Here is a 20,842-nt window from a genome sequence, read left to right as displayed (position 1 = left end):
TTCATTAGGGCCTTTTGATGTTTGTTAAACTAGAAAGATTGTCTTTATTATTGGATAGTTATCAATAGTAAAGGTAATAACGGCGAGGCAGTCAAATTCAAAGTAGTAGTAGAGGAAATATTAAGATATGACCCTTCTAAATTCAGTAGCTTAGTTACTCCAAATCCTTGATATTAGTTTGCAAAATTTAACAAATTACTTTTTTAAAAATAAAATTTCTTTTAAATACACATGATCAAATCACAGCCTATTCTAAAGGACAAATCTTCACAACAGAATAATCATTTAGTGCTGATTTACTTCTTAAAACAAGTTGACATAAATGTGTAGAAAAGGTAATCTGGAATTCTTTGCTATCCACACAATGAACTAGGGTAATAAATAGAAAAAGATTAGCAGGTGCAGGCACAGCCATCAGAGTGGGAAGATTTCTTAAAAATAAAAAATATGTGGAAAGCACCTATCTCACCATGATCTGCATTTAATCTGTAGGTCATTTCCAGAGTTGACAGAAACCAGTGATTTATGCCTTTGCAAGCTGAGGGTAATCAGGATAGCTGAGCAGATATAAACATTTATTAACTGTGAGTGAGCAAAGCACTCCTTTTTTCTCTTTTGAAAACATACACACACACCCACACAGACACACACACACCAAGTGTTCAAGGATGATTCATGCTTTCAAAATAAAAATTTTGGCTGCCACCAAAGATGAGCATAAACAAATAAAATGCAGCAGCTGCCAGACCAGTATCCACTTCCATGGCATATTGATCCATTCAGAGATACTGCTTCATGGGGTATTATTAAAGGATGAGGAAAACAAACAAACAAAAATAAATAAATAGAAACAAAAAGCCCTGCTCACAGCTCTTTCCAAATGAATTGTCCCTGGGTTCCCTGTGACGCGCTTCACTGACCTTTGCAGCTCTTGGTGGGCTGCAAACTTGTGGAAACTGATAACTTGTGGAAAGCAGGCAGCTGCAGCAGCTCCAGGCTGACCCTCTGAAAACCTACATCTAATGTTTTTCTTTCAACTTAAAATTAAGAATATTCTCAGATTGCAGGATGTGTATTTGAGAAGTTGGGAAGAGATGACTTTGATGGACTTGCCCAGATGTTTCAAGAGTGACTAAGGAAAATTAAGCACTGAGCATCCAGGGTTTTTACAGACACACAATGTTCATCTACTCTAGATATAAAACTGTATGGCAAGATCTTCCTCATGGTGCTGGCATCTACAAAGCATTCATGAAATGCTATCAATACTTTACTATCATTATTATTACTATTATTTATCATAACTATGGTTACTACTATTTATTGTTATTATTATTCATTACCATCCAGTATCTATGTAGTGCTCATGCCACTGCAAGTATCATTCCTGGATATGAGAATTCTGCTCAAGGTGATATGCTGAATCTTGTTACTGTATGCCGTAAATGGAAGGAGTGAAAAAAAATCAGTTCATATCCTTTAATCCTTGACGGCAAAACCAAGACCATTCTCACAGAGCTGGTGCACCAGATGTTCCTTGAGATTAATCATTCCCCCACTATGGGTAGGAAGAATGTGCCTTTCGTTCTTAAATGTGGAACAAACACCCACAACCACATGACAGAGGGCCTGCCTGGCACGAATAGCTATTCTAGTAACTGCAGATGATGAGCTGATACAGTGTATCCCTTATCTTTAGAATAGGAGCAGCTGGAAAAATAGACTTGATTATTCTGGAAATCACGTACACAAATACAAAGAAGGATATAATATTCTGTGAAAGAGGGCAAAATCATAGTAAACAACAATTGTGGCAGGTGATTTGATACTGAGTGAGTTTCAGGCACCTTCCTTTGCTGAGTGCATGAGCTGCTTACTCTGGGAGATTACTAATGAGGGTGGGGCTCTGGGGAGCTTTTGAACTTGTAGCACTATATTTATTGGTATTTAAAGCCCTACCTCCTTGGTAGTGAACAAAGGGCTGCTTAGAGATTTGTGGGAAATAAAAAATTATGATGGTAATTAGAAGCAGGATAGGAATGTGGTACACCTTTTCTTCCACACGGGAAGTTCTCTGTGAAAACACTGCAAGATGAATCAGGCAAGGCCATGGACTTAGAAAAAGAAAGGAGGAGAAACAGATGGTGACATAGAAGAATAGATTAATTCTGTAACCATTTACAGTCCTCCTCAGCTTTCCAACCCCAATTCAAAAAGCACAACAAATATAAGGCCAGGTTCTACATTAAAAGCTGATAGTGTTATACATCTATTTCATATTAATTACTAAAAAAAGTCAACAGATGGTAAAGCCTTCTACGAACCTAGGGCCGATTTAAACTGGTGACCTATAATTGCAATTCTGCAAATCATATAAAGTCCTGAAGATAATTACCATATTTGGTCCTATATCATTCTTCCCTACCTGAGATAAACAAGAATAGGCTCGGATGAAATGGTTTAGATATTCCCCCCCCCAAAAATAGAAATATCTAAAGAAGACAAGAGTAAAATGTACTATGAATGACAATGGTTTATTTTTATCTTTCCTATTTGATCTGCCACTGTCAACATTATTTTTAAGATCAGCAGTGGAGAGTTCACATACTCACTACTCTGTATATTCCCTTGTTTTATTGACAGTAGCATTAAAAAAGTCATTCGTAGGCCGGGAGCAGTGGCTCATGCCTGTAATCCCAGCACTTTAAGAGGCCAAGGCAGGTGAATCACTTGAGGTCAGAAGTTCAAGACCAGCCTGGCTAACATGGAGAAACCCCATCTTTACTAAAAGTACAAAACATAGCTGGGTGTGGTGGCGCACGCCTGTAGTCCCAACTACTTAGGAGGCCAAGGCATGAGAATCACTTGAATCTGGGAGGTGAGGCTGCAGTGAGACGAGATCATGCCATTGCATACCAGTTTGGGTGACAGAGCAAGACTCTGTCTCAAAAAATAGAAATAAAAACTAAAAAATAAAAACAAAAAATCATTTGTAGTTAATAAAACTACTATACTTTAACAGTATTTATTATTTAATATTTTCTTATTGAGTCATGACAACATGAGGCAGATGCTATTATTATTCCTGTTACAGGCAAGGACACTGAGAGGTTAAATAGCTTACTCAATATCGGGAGAACCCGCTCCCGATGTTTAACATGGGTTCTTTTCTATTTCCTAAGTGTCTAGGCTGGTTTGAGAAATAAAGGGAAAGAGCACAAGAGAGAGAAATTTAAAGCTGGGTGTCCGGGGGAGACATCACATGTTGGCAGGATCCGTGATGTTCCCCGAGCCGTAAAACCAGCAAGTTTTTATTAGCGATTTTCAAAAGGGGAGGGAGTGCACGAATAGGGTGTGGGTCACAGAGATCACATACTTCACAAGGTAATACAATATCACAAACCAAATGGAGGCAGGGCGAGATCACAGGACCACCAGATGAGGTGAAATTGAAATTGCTAATGAAGTTTCAGGCACGCATTGTCATTGATAACATCTTATTAGGAAATGGGGTTTGAGAGCAGACAACCTGTCTGACCATAATTTATTAGGTGGGAATTTTTGTCCACCTGATAAGCCTGGGAGCACTATAGGAGACCGGGGCTTATTTCATCCCATCGGCTTTGACCATAAAAGACGGGACGCCTTAAAAAGGGGCCGTCTATAGGTCTACCTTCAGGGCATATTCTCTTTCTCAAGGATGTTCCTTGCTGAGAAAAAGAATTCAGCGATATTTCTCCTATTTGTTTATGAAAGAGGAGGAATATAGCTCTGTTTCCATCCGGCTCACTGGCGGCCAGTTCAAAGTTACCTCTCTTGTTCCCTGAACATCGCTGTTATCCTGTTCTTTTTTAAAGATGCCCAGATTTCATATTGCTCAAACACACATGCTCTACAAACAATTTGTGCAGTTGACACAATCACAGGGTCCTGAGGCGACATTCATCCTCCTCAGCTTACAAAGAAGATGACGGGATCAAGAGACCAAAGTAAAGACAGGCATAGGAAATCACAGCGATACTCACTGGGGAAGTGATAAGTATCCATGAAATCCTCACAATTTATGTTCAGAGATTACGGCAAAGACAGGCATAAGAAATCACAAAAGTATTAATTTGGGGAACTAATAAATGTCCATGAAATGTTCACAATTTGTTCTTCTGCCGTGGCTTCAGCTGGTCTCTCCGTTAGGGGTCCCTGACTTCCTACAACAACTCAAGACCAGATGGCTAACAAATGATTAAGCCAAGATTTGAACCCAGATCAGTTTTAACAATTGTGTTATATCCAGTCTCTTTCATAACATTTGCAGTGTCTTTAAGTCATCACTGAATTAAAAATTAATCTTCCTGCCTTATAAATTAGATCCTCTTGATATTTTTCCAGCTTTTCTAGGCTGTCTAAGATCCTCCCCCAGTGGGATCATGAAGGGGCAAGGAGCCCTCAGCACAAAAATGTTGTATTCATTAGCCAGAGGTGCAATGCTAAGAGAGGGAGCACGCATGACCTGCATGAGAGATGCTTTGGGGTGAGTGAGCCCTAGCTTTGGTGAAGAGTGGGAGGATTTCCAGAGAATCTACTGGTAGATTCAATAGAAAGCCAGTTTTGATCACTTGCCAGGCCCAGGAATCAATGCCAACTCACAATAATATGTGCCTCTTGCCTTGTCTTCTCCTTCCAGATCCAATCCTGGAGGGTTAAGAATCTGAAACTAGTTAGGATTGGGGGTGGTCAGTGAGGAGGGAGAAGGAGCTGATTACTGTCCCCATTTCTACTGCAGGAGACCTGCGCTGGAGGTGAGCAGCTGTGGATGAAATCTGGAGCTTGCATTATCATCATTAACTGATCATATTGATAGTGAACTGAGATATCTGGGAGACTAAAGTAACTAGATGACGCTTTTGGTCTAGCCGCAGTCTTAGGACCTATGCTAGTTTCATGCAAAGAGGGCAGGGATAAAGGAGCTGCCACAGCAAATTTGAATGACCAGTGGAAAAAGAGTGGCATTTTTTTTGTCACCTGTCTCCATCCTGACAAGTCCTGTTTGTTAAACTTAATGGTTCCACTAGCACAAAGAGGAGGGAGACATTAGCTATGCAAAACTTCCCAGAGACAATGGCATTTGAACTGAGCCCCTAAGGATGGAGGGGAATTACCAGGAAGGAAATAAAGAAATGTGGAAAACCACACCTAAAGGAATGCAAGTGAGAATTTCTCAGTTGGCTGTATTTGTGATGCTGGAGCACAGTGGATCAGGAGATGAGGATGAAAATTACGCTGGATGACTAATTACAATAGTAAAGACCTGGAACCAACCCAAATGCCCATCAATGATAGACTGGATACAGAAAATGTGGCACATATACACCATGGAATACTATGCAGCCATAAAAAGAATGAGTTCATGTCCTTTTCAGGGACATGGATGAAGTTGGAAGCCATCATTCTCAGCAAACTAACACAGGAACAGAAAATCAAACACCACATGTTCTCACTCATAAGTGGGAGTTGAACAATGAGAACACATGGACACAGGGAGGGGAACATCACACACTGGGGCCTGTCAGGGGGTTGGGGAGCAAGGGGAGGGAGAGCATTAGGAGAAATACCTAACGCGTGTGGGGCTTAGAAGCTAGATGACGGGTTGATAGGTGCAGCAAACCACTATGGCACACATACACTTATGTAACAAACCTGCATGTTCTGCACATGTATCCCAGAACTTAAAGTATGCATATATAAAAGGAATATAACAAAATCCAGGAAAATTAAAAAAAAACAAAGGATGAAAAAAGGTAAAAAAAAAAAAAAAAAAAAGAAAAGAAAATTAGGCTGGATGAAAATTGGAAAGGGCCTTGAATTATAAGTGAGGGATTTTGGCTTGTATCCTCTAGGCCTACATAGGAAGTCATCAAAGGTCTTAAGCATGGAGGCAGCATAATGTAGTATGTGTTAAGGAATGATGCTAGAGTTTTTGCCAGTGGCATCCCTTTGGATGATCCTTGGTTCCAACATCTTGCCAGGCAGTTGGCCACATTAGACTGTTGATTTCTCTTTCTTTATTGTTCCAAGGCCCCTACTCTATTTCACCTCCTCTGTAGATTACTGAAAACACCTCCTGCCTTCATAAAGGAAATATTTTAATACTTATTCCTCCTTAAATACACAATAGGTTGTCCATCAGTGCCTAAGATGAGCCAGTAACTAGAATTTTGAAAACAAAATCAGCTGTTATGATGTGGAAGAAAGGGAAGCAAACAGTGCTTGGGTTGCACTTGTTAAACTGGAATGTATAACAAAATCAGTCTTCTGGAGGAAGGAACAGGTGGTACGCATGGAACAAAGCTGGAGCAAGATCAAGAGACATGAGAAAAACACGAATCTTTTAACCTGCAGCCAGAGAGTGATGGGGGAGAAAACATGCAGATAATTTAACAGGTATATGTTGGGAAGAAACACAAGACAATCAAGAAGCATGTCAGTTACTCACTACTTGTGAGAGCAAAGCTATGTGGCAACTGAGAGCAAGAGTTCTAAAGTCAGTCCTGGATTTGAATCCTTATCCTGCTACTGCTGAGAGGTGTATTTTGGACAAGGTATTTAACACCCTCTATGCTCCACTTTACACATACGAAAAATGGGACTAATACAGCATCTTCTTTAAAGGTTTATGAGGTTCCAGTTAAATGAGATGATGATGATGATGATGATAACGATGACGATGATGATGATGTGTGTGTGCGTCTGGAATAGTGAGTGCCTAGAAGAGTAAGTGTTCAATAAAAGTAGCTTTCATTACTTGATCAAAGGTAATCCTAACTGTGCTTGGAAATTTTTCCATAAATAGCTCCATTTTGTAATTAAGCATTGCTGTTAGATGTACTCTTTGAGATAATCAAGATGGAAACACCTTGGAATTTTTTTTTTTTTCCCCAGATCATAGCTCACTGCACCTTGAGCTCCTGGGCTCAAGCAATGGTCCCATCTCAGCTTCTGGCGTAGCTGGGACTACAGGTGTGCACCACCACGCCTGGCTAATTTTTTTTTTTTTAATTTTTGTAGAGACAGGGTCTCTCTATGTTGTCCAGGCAAGTCTTAAACTTCTGGCCTCCAGTGATCTTTCCACTTTGGCCTCCCAAAATGCTGGGATTACAAGCATGAGCCTCTGTGCCTGGCCATCTTGGAAACTTTTAATGAGTAGGTTGAACAAATAATACAACTCTAAAAACTAAAAGTCCAAAATAAAGCAATGCTTGAAAAACACCTTGTGACCAATAGGAACATTGAGATATGCTTTCTAATTTGCTGTATTTAGCTTTTACCTCAGAGGCCGTCAAGTAAAGAAACAATATGTGACAAAGAAGTTGCATATAGTCTAAAGAAACAATTTTTATTTTTAGAATTCTAAATCACTTGGCAAAAGCAATTCTTTCATTCTCAGATGGTGAAACCAAAAAACAAAAGGGCAGTCATGTAAATGAATTAAAATGACAAATTCTTAGATTTTATTAATGCATTTATTTGAAGTTTTAAAAAGAAACATCAGAGAAAAATTTCTACCCAATGGCCAAGTCAAAGATAATGTTATAAATCATTACTACAATGATTTTTTTTCTTTAATAGATATAGGTCACTTGGCAAGTCTCAAACGTGTGATTGGAAAGCTTATGAGTAGGATGAGGGACCACAAAGCAAAGCATATTCCACATAAAGTTGTAATATAATTAAAATTACTACCGAAGCAAAACCATACTTCATGCATTTTTATCATGGGTGGTACCAAATACATGCAATGAGAAACCGAATAGCTAATTAGATTAGTGTAATGGCTTGTAAAATGAAACAGAAAGGACATTTATGCCATAAAGGGTACTCAGACGAAATGATAAATGATCATCATGGCAAAATGTGAATCCCAGGCCCTGAGGTCTCCTGGGTTTATGCATCTGCTTGCCAACATTGAACAATGACAGCAGAAATTCCTCTTTTAATCAAGTGGTAGTGGGACATGACATAGGCTATTCTGACAAATGTTTTTTTCTAGACTCATACAAAAGAAATCCATGGCTCTTTAAGGAGCCATGACTTCAGATTCTGTCAGAATAAATTTCCATAAGGTTTACTGCTTGTATTGAGCAAAGATAATGCCTGTTCCTAACATCAATTAGTATACTTTCAAATCAAAGCAACATGACTAGGGTTTGACTTGTTAAGCAAGAAGTCATTTGCATCAGGAGAGTTCCTCTGTTGAGGGTTCACCAAATAATTTGTAATAGTTTTTCTGGTGCTCAACTCTATTATTAAAAGGAGGTGAGCATTCTCGATCTTTCTATTCTACTTGCTACTTTTCTTGTGATCCTCACCCCTTTCTAGCTCGGGATGTTCTGTAGCTGTGAGACACATTTTAAAAAATTCTTCAAGCTGTGTTTGTATTTTATTTTCATATGTTAGAAACTTGAGAGGATACTGTTGAGGGTCTCATGGCATTTTCGTATCACCCAAGTGCAATTTCATGCACTCTTCGGGCAGGCAAGCCCATGATTTCAATTCCCATTCATAAGCCTAATGATTGCCAAATTTGGATCTTTCTCTGAGTTTCTCACCCAAACATCTACCCTCCCATCAAATCGTTCTTCTTGCTTTCCCTCAAGATAATAAAAATTGATATGTCCAAAAGAACTCACCAACTTCTAGCAAAACTGCTTCCTCACTATGTTTCCTTTTCAATGAACGGCACCTGTCCACCCAGTTGCCTACACCTTGTCCCTGACATCTAACATTCTTTTGTCTTCTCAATACGTCCCCAATCTTTTCTGTTCCCTGTCCTAAAAACTGAAATAGCCACATTTTTCCATCCTCTCACTCCTAATTCTGGCCAGTATGATCTCCCATTGAACTACTATAATAAGCCTCCTGTTTGGTTTCTCTGGATGCTCTCTTTCTTCCTTCCGTTCAGTCCTCTATCCTCAAAGGGATATTTCAAAAACAAATATGATTGGCTCCTGTTTAAAGCACTTCAGTGGCTCTCTATCACCTTCAAGATAAAAATTCAAACTCTACAGACTCTTGCAAGATCTTCCAGGTCTTGTCACTGGCCATGTCTTCAGACTTTTCTATCACAAGTCTCAACTTAAAATGTATTAGACAACTATTCTGAATTTTGCCTAAGACTTTTACTTTGTGCTCTCACCTTCCAGCCTTAGTTTGGGCTGCTATAACAGAGTACTATGACCGGGTGGCTTAAACAACAAATATTTCTTATAGTTCTGGAGGCTGGGAAGTCCAAGACCAAAGCACTGGAAGATTTGGTGTTCAGTAAGGGCTACTTTCTGGTTCTCAATGTGCTCTCTGGAGTGTCTGTACCCTTGTCACTTAATTACCTCCCAAGGTCCCACCTCTAATACCATTGTATTGGAGTTAGGATTTCAATGTATGAATCCTGGGGAGGTGGAGGGACACACTCAGTCCACAACCCAGCCTTAATGTATCTGATTTATAAATCTAGACACACGATTCCTCCTACCTGGCCAACTCCAAAGTACTGTTTAGTCTCTACTTGGAGTCCCTATTCTCCTACCTTGCCTTTGTAACCCCCAAGTCTGCATTGGTTATATTGTACTTTCTCAATACTCTGAACTTTCCCAGCAAATCACAACCATTAGGCTGTTTCGTATTTGCATGTTGACATATTTAACTCCCCCCAACTAAACTGACATCCACACAATAGGAAGAGACACATCTAACTTTTTGTGGTTATATTCTCTGGGTTCAGCCCAGTACATGGCACAGTGGGTTCTCAAAAATACTTGTTAAATGAATGAATAAGTGAATGTTTTACACCAATGACTCTCCATCCTTAAAAGGTACAGTAAGATAAATAAGTATATTATCTATTCCTTTAATAGTGGTTTTCGTAAAATAGTTATCTTTATACAATTTGGTTTATTGAGCTTCACTTTTAGAAAGGAGATGAAGGATTAAAACAACCCCCAAACCAAAAAGAGCTCTAACCTTAACTGTAGCTCCTGGGAAGAAAAGCCAGTTGCCTGTGTCCACTGGGTCGAGACTATCTTCTAAAATGACTTGTCTGTGAGCTGAATTGATGATCAGGATATTATCTAAGGCCCAGCAGGCTTCATACACTTCACCTACACGAAGATTTTCCTGCTTCCACTGAAACTGGACATTCTCCCCTTTGGCGTCCTCAGGAAGATAGAGGATATGGATGATTGTGCTGACATTGGAAGGGGCTCTGGAACATAGAGAGAGATGGGAAGTTCAGCAATGTTGACTTTTTCTTTCTTAGAGATGAATTTTGTTTCTTAAGGTTGTAGTTTCATGATCTCAAGAATGTTAATATTTATTACCAATAAAATACCCACAATCTCGTAGCCCTTAAATCTTTTAATATTTGCTGAGTATTAAGATTTTCATATTGAATGACGACAGTTCAAGTATTAAATACCTACAAAAGGTTTACATGGAACACAAGTCAGGCATTAAGTATGTTCAAGTAAGTCAGTAAGGGAAAAATTAAAGAGAAAATGGTACATACTGTTATGGCTTATGTAAAAAAATTACAAATCACAAAGTATATCCAGCACAATTTTTTGCACATGGCAAACATACAATCTAAAACAGGTTACTCAATAATAAGGCGAAAAATTATAAAAGGGTGATTTTTTTTTTTTTTTTTTAAACAGGGTCTTGGTCTGTTGTACAGGCTGGAGAGCAGTGGTGCTATCACAGATCACTGTAACCTTGAACTCCTGGCTCAAGTGATCCTCCCTCCTTGAGTAGCTAGGACTACAGGCATCCATCACCAGACCCAGCTAATTTTTACTTTTATTTTTGTCGAAATAGGTCTTGCTATGTTGCCCAGGCTGGTCTCAAACTCCTGGGCTCAAGTGATCCCTTCTGCCTCAGCCTCCCAAAGTGTTGGGACTGCAAGCGTGAGCCACCGTGCCTGGCAAAGCTGTGATCTTAATGTTGATTCTTACTTTGAAATTATTCACCTATTAGAAACCACTGTGTGCAATATGTTTAATAATCAATCTAAATTATTTTTATTTCTACTAACCAGATATGTTTTCATGTTTAGTCTGTATCAAATGTGAGATTTGCCATAATTAAATGCTCTCACTTATAATACCTCACCATTTCACATAGATCATTCTTAAAAACATGATATAACATGATTTTCTGTATTACCTCTACTAGAATCTAGATCCTTTTGCTATATAATAAAATATTTTTATTAAACATTTTCTTCCACCAAAGTAGAAACCTGCTGTAGTAAAAATGATTGCCTTTGCTAAGATTAAAAGTGGTACTAAAATGCAAACTAGCGGTACCCTGGGCTTGTCATAAATCAGTTTTGAAAGGACTAGAGAAGAGCCATATTTCTCACTCATCAATGAAGCACATATATATCCGTAAAATTGTCACCATAGGTTATAGATGGTGTACCTTACCTTTGGGGGTAATCAATTTCCTTTTCTTTTAAAATATTTCATGATGACTATGCTTTTAGCTTCCCAAAGAATTGAAATTGATGAAGAGAATATATTTAGGTAGTGATTGGGAGCACTTTCACTCTAACCTCCAATGGTAAGGGAAATTTGCATTGGTTTGGTACATGGCCTAAAACTTAAAGTACCATTTAGTGAAAAATAGATGGGTTCTGCTGAACACGATCTTTATATGTTCTAATTAAATATGTAGTTTCATTGTTCATCATATCAAAAACTTGTAGCTGTTTTCCAGCAAGAAATATGTACCATAATTTACTTAAACTATGATATATAGCATACTAGAAAGAGAAAAAAATGGAAATATAGTAAAATTTTCAATATTTATGATTCTTTGTTTAAAGTCATTTATAGAAATATTTAATATGAATGCATTTTCATAACTACTAGAAATTGCAAAGAATAGCAAAATGTTCTGTTATAAAATTGTCACAGTATGTCAGCGCTCAGCTTGTATCAGGTGCCCATACATTATATTTTGTCCTGACACAGAGAGAGACAATCTATTAAAATCCATGAGTTAGAAACACTTTTCTCAGTTTTTGGTTAGACTAAAGATTTGTGAAGTTTTTATTATTATTATTTTTAAACACCACTACCAAAGAAACTTTAGACAAACTGGCTTAGTATTATACTGACAGCCTAATATTTATTCTACTACCCTAAATAATAGTTCTTTTAATATGGAACTATAATAAAGAAAACAGCTGGTAGAAAAAAAGAAAGCTGTCACAAAACTGATAAGAAAATATTTCACTTAAGTTATGCTAACTTAAGAGCTAACCCAATCATAATAATCACTTTATAAAAGTTTAAGCTATTTTTTTCCTTTAAATATCTTATACCTAAAATTAAGCATCCATTTAGAATTTTATTTCATGGTTTAAACTCTTCAGTAGTGGCAAACATAATTTGAGTTTTGCTAATCTAGCCAAATCTTTTTAACATGAATGAATTTCTTCATCCTCAAGCATCCTACCTTATTTTCTTATTGAGGGATATTTTTTAAATAAAGAAAATGTAATAGGTAATTACAAGTCGCATCACAATTATGACAATAGAATTTTAGAACTGGCCTCAGGGAAGTTAGAAAGGATGTGACAGAACTGGAGATTAGATGTAAAAGGCCTTGTGGCTATTAACTCAATATCATCACAGACTGGAAGGGATTTAAGTAGTCATCTGATGTACTTCCAGACCATAAGGCAGGCCGGAGTTAGGCCACCTAGAGCAATGGGTGATGATATTATTTTGTGGATAATGTTATCATAAAAGCTATGATCGCAAGTTTACTTTTACCAAAAATAATTTGTTATAAGTACTGCTGACAGGAGGAAGTTCTGAATGGAAAATGACACTTTTAATAATATCTTCTCTGAGCAGGGCCGGTCATAACATGTGCATCCATAGAATTCAACATAATTAACAACCAGAGTCTTTTTCACCCTAAAGAAAAAGTTGGTGGTGGATTAAAGGCATATAGGAGAGTAGAATTCCATCTATGTCAGAATTTAAGAAAATACTTTAAATTACAACAAACCTAATTTTCTCTAGCTGAATCCAGTCCGCAGAATTATTCTTGGCATATAACACGATGATGCTGGGGTCTGAATAACTAAAGCGACATGAACCTGACCCTGTAAATAGCAATAACAATAAATTTCAAGGTTAAAAAATAATGCAAATACATATTATCTTTTCTGATAAATATTTTAGATAACCTTTAAACTATTAGATATTTGTCTGGTAACTTCCCCATTCTTCTAACGATGCTGAAATTTCCTGTGATCTGTTCTGGTAACTATCATTTGATAAATAATCTTAGGAACCAGAAAAAAAGGTAAAATAAATAAAATTACAGATTTCTTTAGAGATACATGAACTACTAAATTTAATTGTAAAATAAATACTTAGTGCTATGCCAAGAAATAATTAAGTATTATGGGATGGCTAATGAGGTCATCATGGTTCTTGCAAGTTAATATCAATTAGGAGTGATTACATTAAATGGTACATAAGTCATTCCATTGAAGAATAAAAACACCATTCTTTTTCTGTGTTTGTATTATCTAAATGATGAGACGGTACATGAGAAACTAAAATACTGTAAAGAAAACTCAGATACTAAATGAATGAGTCCTATTACGGATGTGATTGGTATTACTCTCCCATAGCCCAGCATTACAGATTTCAAATACAGATTGTGTCCCTCTGAATATTTGGTGATTATTTATCATTATTATTTTCAATAGTGGAAACACTAGCACCAAAGAAAATTTTTAAGCTGATAAGAATATGTTTCCCCATGTCGAATGAATTCATATAATAAAGCATAGCATGACTCCAATTTCAAAGCTCTCAGAATGCCCAAAACAGCCCTGAAACACTTGCCAGAAGAGTATTGTAACGGATGTAGCACAAATTTTTATACTATCTTTAAAACGACTGAACCAAAAGAAAAAGAAATAGTGCGATTTATGTTTAACTTTCACCCATCTGCTAGAGGAGCCTCAGTTTCAGCAAATGGCATCTGTTGAAAATGTTACATTTGTAGTGCTCAGGGGTTCCAAGCTTTAATCAGACTCATTTATTTTATCTCAGTGGCGTTTAGTACAAAACCAGTTAGTTGGTAATTGCCAGAACTGGCAGTGTACTAAAAGGCCAAACAGCAGTTTTCCTAGATTTATTCTCACAGCCAAAACGTAAGTGAAAAAGCATGAAAGAAAAGGATATTCAAAGGAAAGCTACCGAGCAACCCTGATCTCAAATGGAAACCCGCCTTATGCTACTTTAATTGTTGCTAAAATTCTACTTTTCTTGAGCAGGTGCTTAAAATAAATATCAAACTGTGCGACTGGAAATGGTGACAGGAAGGATTATGTAGGACAAACTTCAGTACAAACAAGAATGAGGTCTAGCAGAGAATCTGATTTTGAAGGAAAGTTCAAATTAGCTTCAAGAATTTAAATGTTACTCGTGTGCTTCCTTTATGTCTTACACACCATAACTACTTAAAAGCAAATGTATAAGGCAAGTCTCTGCAAAAGGAAAGCATTCTACAAATGATAACCAAAAATGTTCCTTACAGAATGCAATTTCTTGTGAATTGTTTACAAATTAAGAAAGAGAAGGAAAGCTGATACACACAAAAATAAAAATGTGTCAAAATATAGCCTTGATGACAAATATGACTTCTCTTGTCTATTTTCTTATGCTACCATCTCAGTGTCATGAGGTTAACTTTTTTATGCATCTAGAAAATAAAAAGGCACCCAGCAGATGACTCACTTTTCCTCAGCCACTCAGTAACGTTTTCTTATATCTAAAACATTAGTTTTTGTTGAATGCATCTCTTCCTTGCCATGTCAAGGGACTCTCACTGGCTCTTGCCAGATCTCTGCAATAGTGATAGTGAATAGTTAGTCTCCCTGTCCCAGCCTCACCGGTTCTCACCCAGCTAGTGTTGCCAGCGCTCTTTCTGCAAGTCAGCGGAATCGTGTTACCTCTGTGCTTGTAACAATTCCTCAGTCCTTTGAGGGAAAAGCTGCACTTCCATCCCCAGTGGGGTAAAGGTGCACAGATCCTACAGATCAAATGTGTACCCTAAGAAACAGAACTAGCCCAGGGTTATCTTGAAGCATTCATATGTAAAAAGATGACCAAAAAGGCAAAGAGATTCCAACAGAGGGGTGGACAACTATAAGACCATGACTGGGTCTCAGGGTATGAGTGGTCAGCCAGTGGAGAGGCACTGCTCATGCCAGAGGAACTGAGGTGGAAGGTACCAGCTGGAAGGAGCACTTCCCAAGAGAGCCCTCAGCTTTGGAAATCTGCCTCACTCAGAGGCCACTCCCACCAGATTACCCTTCCAAACATACCAGGCCAATGATAAATGATTCCCTACTCCCGCCCGGTGTTGCTGTATGTATAACTGGGTAAGCTTTTTCTTCACACAAACCCTCCATATTGCAATCCCACTGTCCCATAGACTTTGGTCAGCAGAATATGTTTTGTTCTTGCCCAGATTGAAATGGCTGCTTGACTCTGTCTGGGGTGAGAGGAGGAAAGAGTTAGTCATTGCTCATCCCTTTGTCATGTACCCAGGTGCTTAATGTCACTCCTGGCTCCCTGTGCCCAGACACTGTGACACCCCTCAAGGTATCTTCTTAGGGAGTGAGGAGGCAATGCTAAGCAGGCAGCACCTGTAACAGGCACTTCTTTATTTCCTCTCTTAAATCAGAGATATTTATTGCCAAAGTTGAAATTTAAAACCAGAAAGGAAGGACAATTTCAAATGTCAAATGCAAAATATCATCTTACTTGCCTGTTCGTTTTCCTCCTTCAGGTCACTTCCAATGTAATCCCTCACTCTGAGGCAGCAATTTTTTAAGAATTTAAGGAGTTGTTGAAGGAGGAAAGGTAATGGAGAATCATGGCTATCAAGGTGTGGTCTGAGAGGAACTGATGAACTTAAACTGGTCTACAAATGCAAGCACTTTCTTTTGTACTTTCAGGCAAAAGAGCAAAGCCCATATACTTCATTTTTACCCACAACAAGGGTAAAAGTGAGTAAGGGTTTCTAAGGTTTGGTAGTCATAAACAAAATTAGCAAACATTATGAATTTACTGAGGTCCCCACACAGTCTGAGAAATCTGGCCCTCACACACTGATGCACACAGAATACTTCTATGCTGCCAGTTTGGGAGAAGAAAGGATTTTTTTTTGTGAAAGGTAAATGGTTCCAGTGGTCTTGGTTATCAATTCTTGATTTTAAATTGACAAATAAATTGGTGAATGATAAAGATAAACCAACAGTCATAGCAACTGTCACACTATCATATTGTTTACTCAACCCCATAATATATAAGGCAAATTGTTATCAATTGTGCCTATGAATTTGTCATTTTAATAACTTCCTTTGTGTGATCAAGTTAAATATAAAAATTCTGGCTTTTAAAAATTTTCTAGCATTTTAATGTAAAATCCTATGTGTAAGTTCATTCTTATTAGGTTAACAATGTAAAACATGTAATTACAAAAAATAGGAACACAGTTTATAATGCCCTCATCTTTTCACCCACAAATCCACACATACCATCCTACCAGTGTTTTCTGCCATCCTCCTCTTACGGTGGATGAAATATTTCTGCTATAATCAAAGGTTAACTTCCTCATGTGGTCTATTTAGATCCTACCTTGCCTTGCTTCTTAAGAGTCCTCCACTCTTCCTCCTGCATCATCAATTTCTCCCAATGAATTTCCTGGATAATGTCTATTATCTTACAAACATCTAACAATATACAACTCATCTCCTATCTAAAAAAGAAAACAAACAAACAAAAAATATCTTGATGTCATGGGCCCACCTTCTGCTCCTTCCCTTCCTACTTTTGCTCCCTTTTCGGGCAAAACTTCTCCAAGGGGTTGGCCATCCAGTGACTGCCTCCACTTTCTCACAATTTATTTTCTTTTCCCCACTCCATCCAGGCTTCTCCTCTCAAATACTCCGTTGATACCACTCTTGGCTAGTCCCCAGGTCACTGGGGAGTTCATGCTGCCAAATCAACAGATTGCTTTCCCAAATTCAGGTTATGTGACTTTGCAGCAGGATTTGTCAAGGCTGATCCGATATTTCTGGGATGTTCTTTTCTCTTCACTTCCACCACCCTCTTGATTTTTCTCCTGCCTCACTGGCCATTGCTTCTGAGTCTCCTTTATGGCCCTTTTCCTCTTACTCCCAAATATTTTTTATTAATTTAATTTTTAATTTATAATAATTGCACAGATTTATGGGGTATAATGTGCTGTTATGATATATGTATACATTCCAGAATGATTAGATCAGCCTATTAACACATCCATCACCTCACATACTTCATTCTTACCTCCTAAATGGGCATATTAATCTTAGTAAGTCAAAATCAGAAGTATTGATTTTCCAGTAACCAGATATTCTGTGTGTCTCTTCATTTCGAATGACACCACCCCAAATACAAACAAACAAACAAAAAAACCTAAAACACTTTGGTGTTTAGGAAAAAACATAATAAAATTGTAACCTTATAGAAAAATGGTTCTCTAACTTGTAATATGATGAAGTAACGAGAAAAATCTGATGGTAGGTGTATCTTACAATGCATCATCTAGCCTTTAACAGATCATACTTAATTTTTCTTGAGAGAAGCCTACATGATAATGAATTCAATGCTTATTAGCACTACTAACCATTCTATATAATTTTGTACTCCACTTTTTAGAGTAAAATTGCCTCTGATATAACATATCTTCCAGAGAGGCAGTATGTGTAGGGTTAGGAGAATGGATAGAGGAGACAGGCTGCCAGGGTTGCAATCTGAGCTTTGACACTTCTAAGATGTTGACCTTTGACATGTCTTAAGCTGTGTGGCGTTGGGCAAGTCACTTACTCTTTCTGTGTCCTAACTTCTGCACTTGTAAAATGTGAAAAATGACAGCAACTGATTCACAGAACTGTTGTAAAAATTAAGGCATTAACACAAGAAAAGTACTTAGAAATTAGTTACTGGTGCATACTATTTAATAAAGTTTAGCTATGATTGAATATTTTTAAATTTTATTGTTTAAATTCATTTATCTCAGAAAAAGGAGGTAATGCCCGATCATATTTGTTCATGGACTAAATATTAAATTCAACTACTACTTACTAAAGAACTTACAGTACACTTTTCCTCTATAGTTTCTTTTACTTTGGGCTATTCCCCTACTCTTTACTGGACATGCTATAAATTCAATAACAATATGAAAACTGAGACCTAACTTGAGTAGCCCAAATATTTGTTAGCATCATTGGCAAATATACTAGTAGGGAAAGAGAAGAATCTCCTTTTACTTGTTGAAAAAAAAACAGGGAGCTGCTCTGAGAGTAGGCTAGTAAGACAGATTAGGAAAAGAGATACACTTCATAAGGTCTATACAATTGCTAGAGTGGAGTTAAAAATTTAATTGTACAGTTCCAAGCATCCAAAGAAACCAGAAAATCTGATTAGTTAGAATTTTAATAGTACCCATCCAAAAAAATTTCCAGCAACTCAAGAGAACAATTATAGGGGTTATGAACAGATAGGCTCTGCTATAGACATTTCTACTTTACAAGTAAGGAAACTAAGGTAAAGAGTAAAAATTTCATCCAAGGACACCTACTAACAAATGAGATTCAGAATGGAGTAGATATAAATCCATGCTTTCGACTACTTCACTATACTTCTCCTGGTGTACAAAACACTTTCTTCTTCTTCTTTATCTTTTTTTTTTTTTTCAATAGTGCTACATTTCACAGGGTACATGAATGTATTAGGACGGGTTTATGTGCTGCTGCTTCTACTCAGGCTCATGACTTAAGGCCATAATAGTCTTGTTTTTGATAAAGAGAGAAAACCAAAAGGACTGAACCTTTAACCCCGCTGCTAGTCATCATCTCAACTCTCTCTCAGGTTTTACCATGGGAGAAGATTACAGAAAAACTGAACCAAGAAGAAATACCATGTGTACTTGGGCATCACTTCCCTGCACATTCCTTGACCATTCCTCTCCTTTCCCTGCCCTCATAGCCTGTCACCCAAACCTGTAGACCCTCCTTTTGCTCATCTGTTTATGGACAGGGGTCTCACTGTGTTGCACAGGCTAGAGTGCAGTGGTGGGATCAGAGTTCGTGTAGCCTCAAATTCCTGGGCTCAAGGTATTCTCTCACTCCAGCCTTCCAAGTAGTTGGGACTACAAGCGTGAGCCACCATACCCAGCCCTACATATTTATTAAATTTATACCTGTTTTTTCCCTTCACCACCACCTCCTTAGATCATTTTTCACCCAGATCAATGTGAGAACCTCCTAACTGGGCGCTCAAAAGAAATACACAAAAATTAACCTTCTAAAGAATTTCTTTATTACGTATTTGCTTAAAAAAAAAAAAAAAAAAAAAAAAACTATGGGAAGGCACTATAAAGAGAGCTAAAAATGTTGCATTCCAAGAAAAGTAATATCCCAACATTTTCCAACTCAATTATGTGAAAAGTGTTAACCTGACATAATATTGCAATCATAAATTTAAGATATGCATGTAATTCATATTTGCTTCCTAAATAACACATTCCATGATGGCTTGCAAATCTATTTCTTTTTTTTTTTTTTTTTGAGACGGAGCCTTACTTTGTCATCAGGCTGGAGTGCAATGGCATGATCTTGGTTCACTGCAATTTCCGCTTCACGGGTTCAAGCAATTCTCCTGCCTCAGCCTCCCAAGGAGCTAGGACTACAGGCGGGTTCTACGACGTTCAGCTGATTTTTGTATTTTTAGTAGAGACAGAGTTTCACCATGTTGACCAGGACGGTCTCAATCTCTTGAGTTTGTGATCCACCCACCTCGGCCTCCCAAAGTGTTGGGATTACAGGCATGAGCCACCACACCCGACCGCAAATCTATTCTTTTTTACAAAAATTTGACCTCTCAGATAAGCAAAACAAACAAAAAACTATTTCTAAAGTTACAATTTTACCATAAAGTACTTGTTATTTAAAAATGAAGGAATAAAAAGAATGACAGATATTTCTAAACTGTTGCTACCTTTTAATGTTGGAGAGATTCATCAGTATAATTCTAACAAATATTTTATTGTAAACTTAGTCTGATCTAGGAACTACTTTACCTAATCTAAAATTACAACTGAAATAGGTATCTACTTTTACTCTGGTTCTATTTAAAATACTACTGTCCCTGGTATCATTTAGATAAAATAGACAAGTAACTTCCTACTTTTGTCATAGGAAGCCAGGCCAAGATGATGAATTAATCAATCAATTCATCAATGAGGTGACCAACTATTAAAAGTATCTCTTATGTTAGAAGTATATGTGAACTCAAAAGCCTAGTTGCTGTCTTGTGATTCAGACTCATTTCTTTTAACCTCAGCTGTCATTCAGAAAAAAAAGTAGGAAAAACAGACCCTCTAAACAGCCCTTCTTACTTAAGAAGTAAAACATCATTTAGTACTGACATTTCCATAAGGGCTGCTGTGGCCACCCAAACACCAGTGGGTGAGACTCTTGATGCTGGCTAGACCTTCTGCTCGGTTAGCTCTCTGACATGATTTGGGCCTCTGTTTAATGGTTATGCCCCTCAGATGCCTTACCCTGGCCACCTGTAATAAAATGCTAACCCCATCACTCACTGACCTCTGATTTAATTTTTTCATTGCATTTATTACTCCCTGACATGTTCATTTATTTGATGGTTGCCTCCTCTCACCAGAATGTTGGCCCCTCCAGAGCAAAGATTTT

The 20,842-nt window shown here is 37.6% G+C and overlaps 1 protein-coding gene across 1 annotated transcript in view; it reads right to left on the bottom strand.

Annotated features, from left to right (window-relative positions):
- Window positions 1–20,842, bottom strand: part of RELN (reelin) — a 538,867-nt gene that overhangs the window by 235,022 nt on the left and 283,003 nt on the right. The window contains exons 9-10 of the mRNA XM_011985112.1: window positions 13,072–13,168; window positions 10,012–10,252 (exon numbers count right to left, since the gene is read on the bottom strand). Of these exons, the coding sequence (XP_011840502.1) occupies window positions 10,012–10,252; window positions 13,072–13,168 (338 nt within the window). The remainder of the gene's footprint in view (window positions 1–10,011; window positions 10,253–13,071; window positions 13,169–20,842) is intronic.

This window comes from Mandrillus leucophaeus, unplaced genomic scaffold (assembly GCF_000951045.1).
Source record: "Mandrillus leucophaeus isolate KB7577 unplaced genomic scaffold, Mleu.le_1.0 Scaffold1068, whole genome shotgun sequence".
Lineage (NCBI taxonomy): Eukaryota > Metazoa > Chordata > Mammalia > Primates > Cercopithecidae > Mandrillus > Mandrillus leucophaeus.
This window is presented reverse-complemented; position numbering and strand designations above follow the sequence as displayed.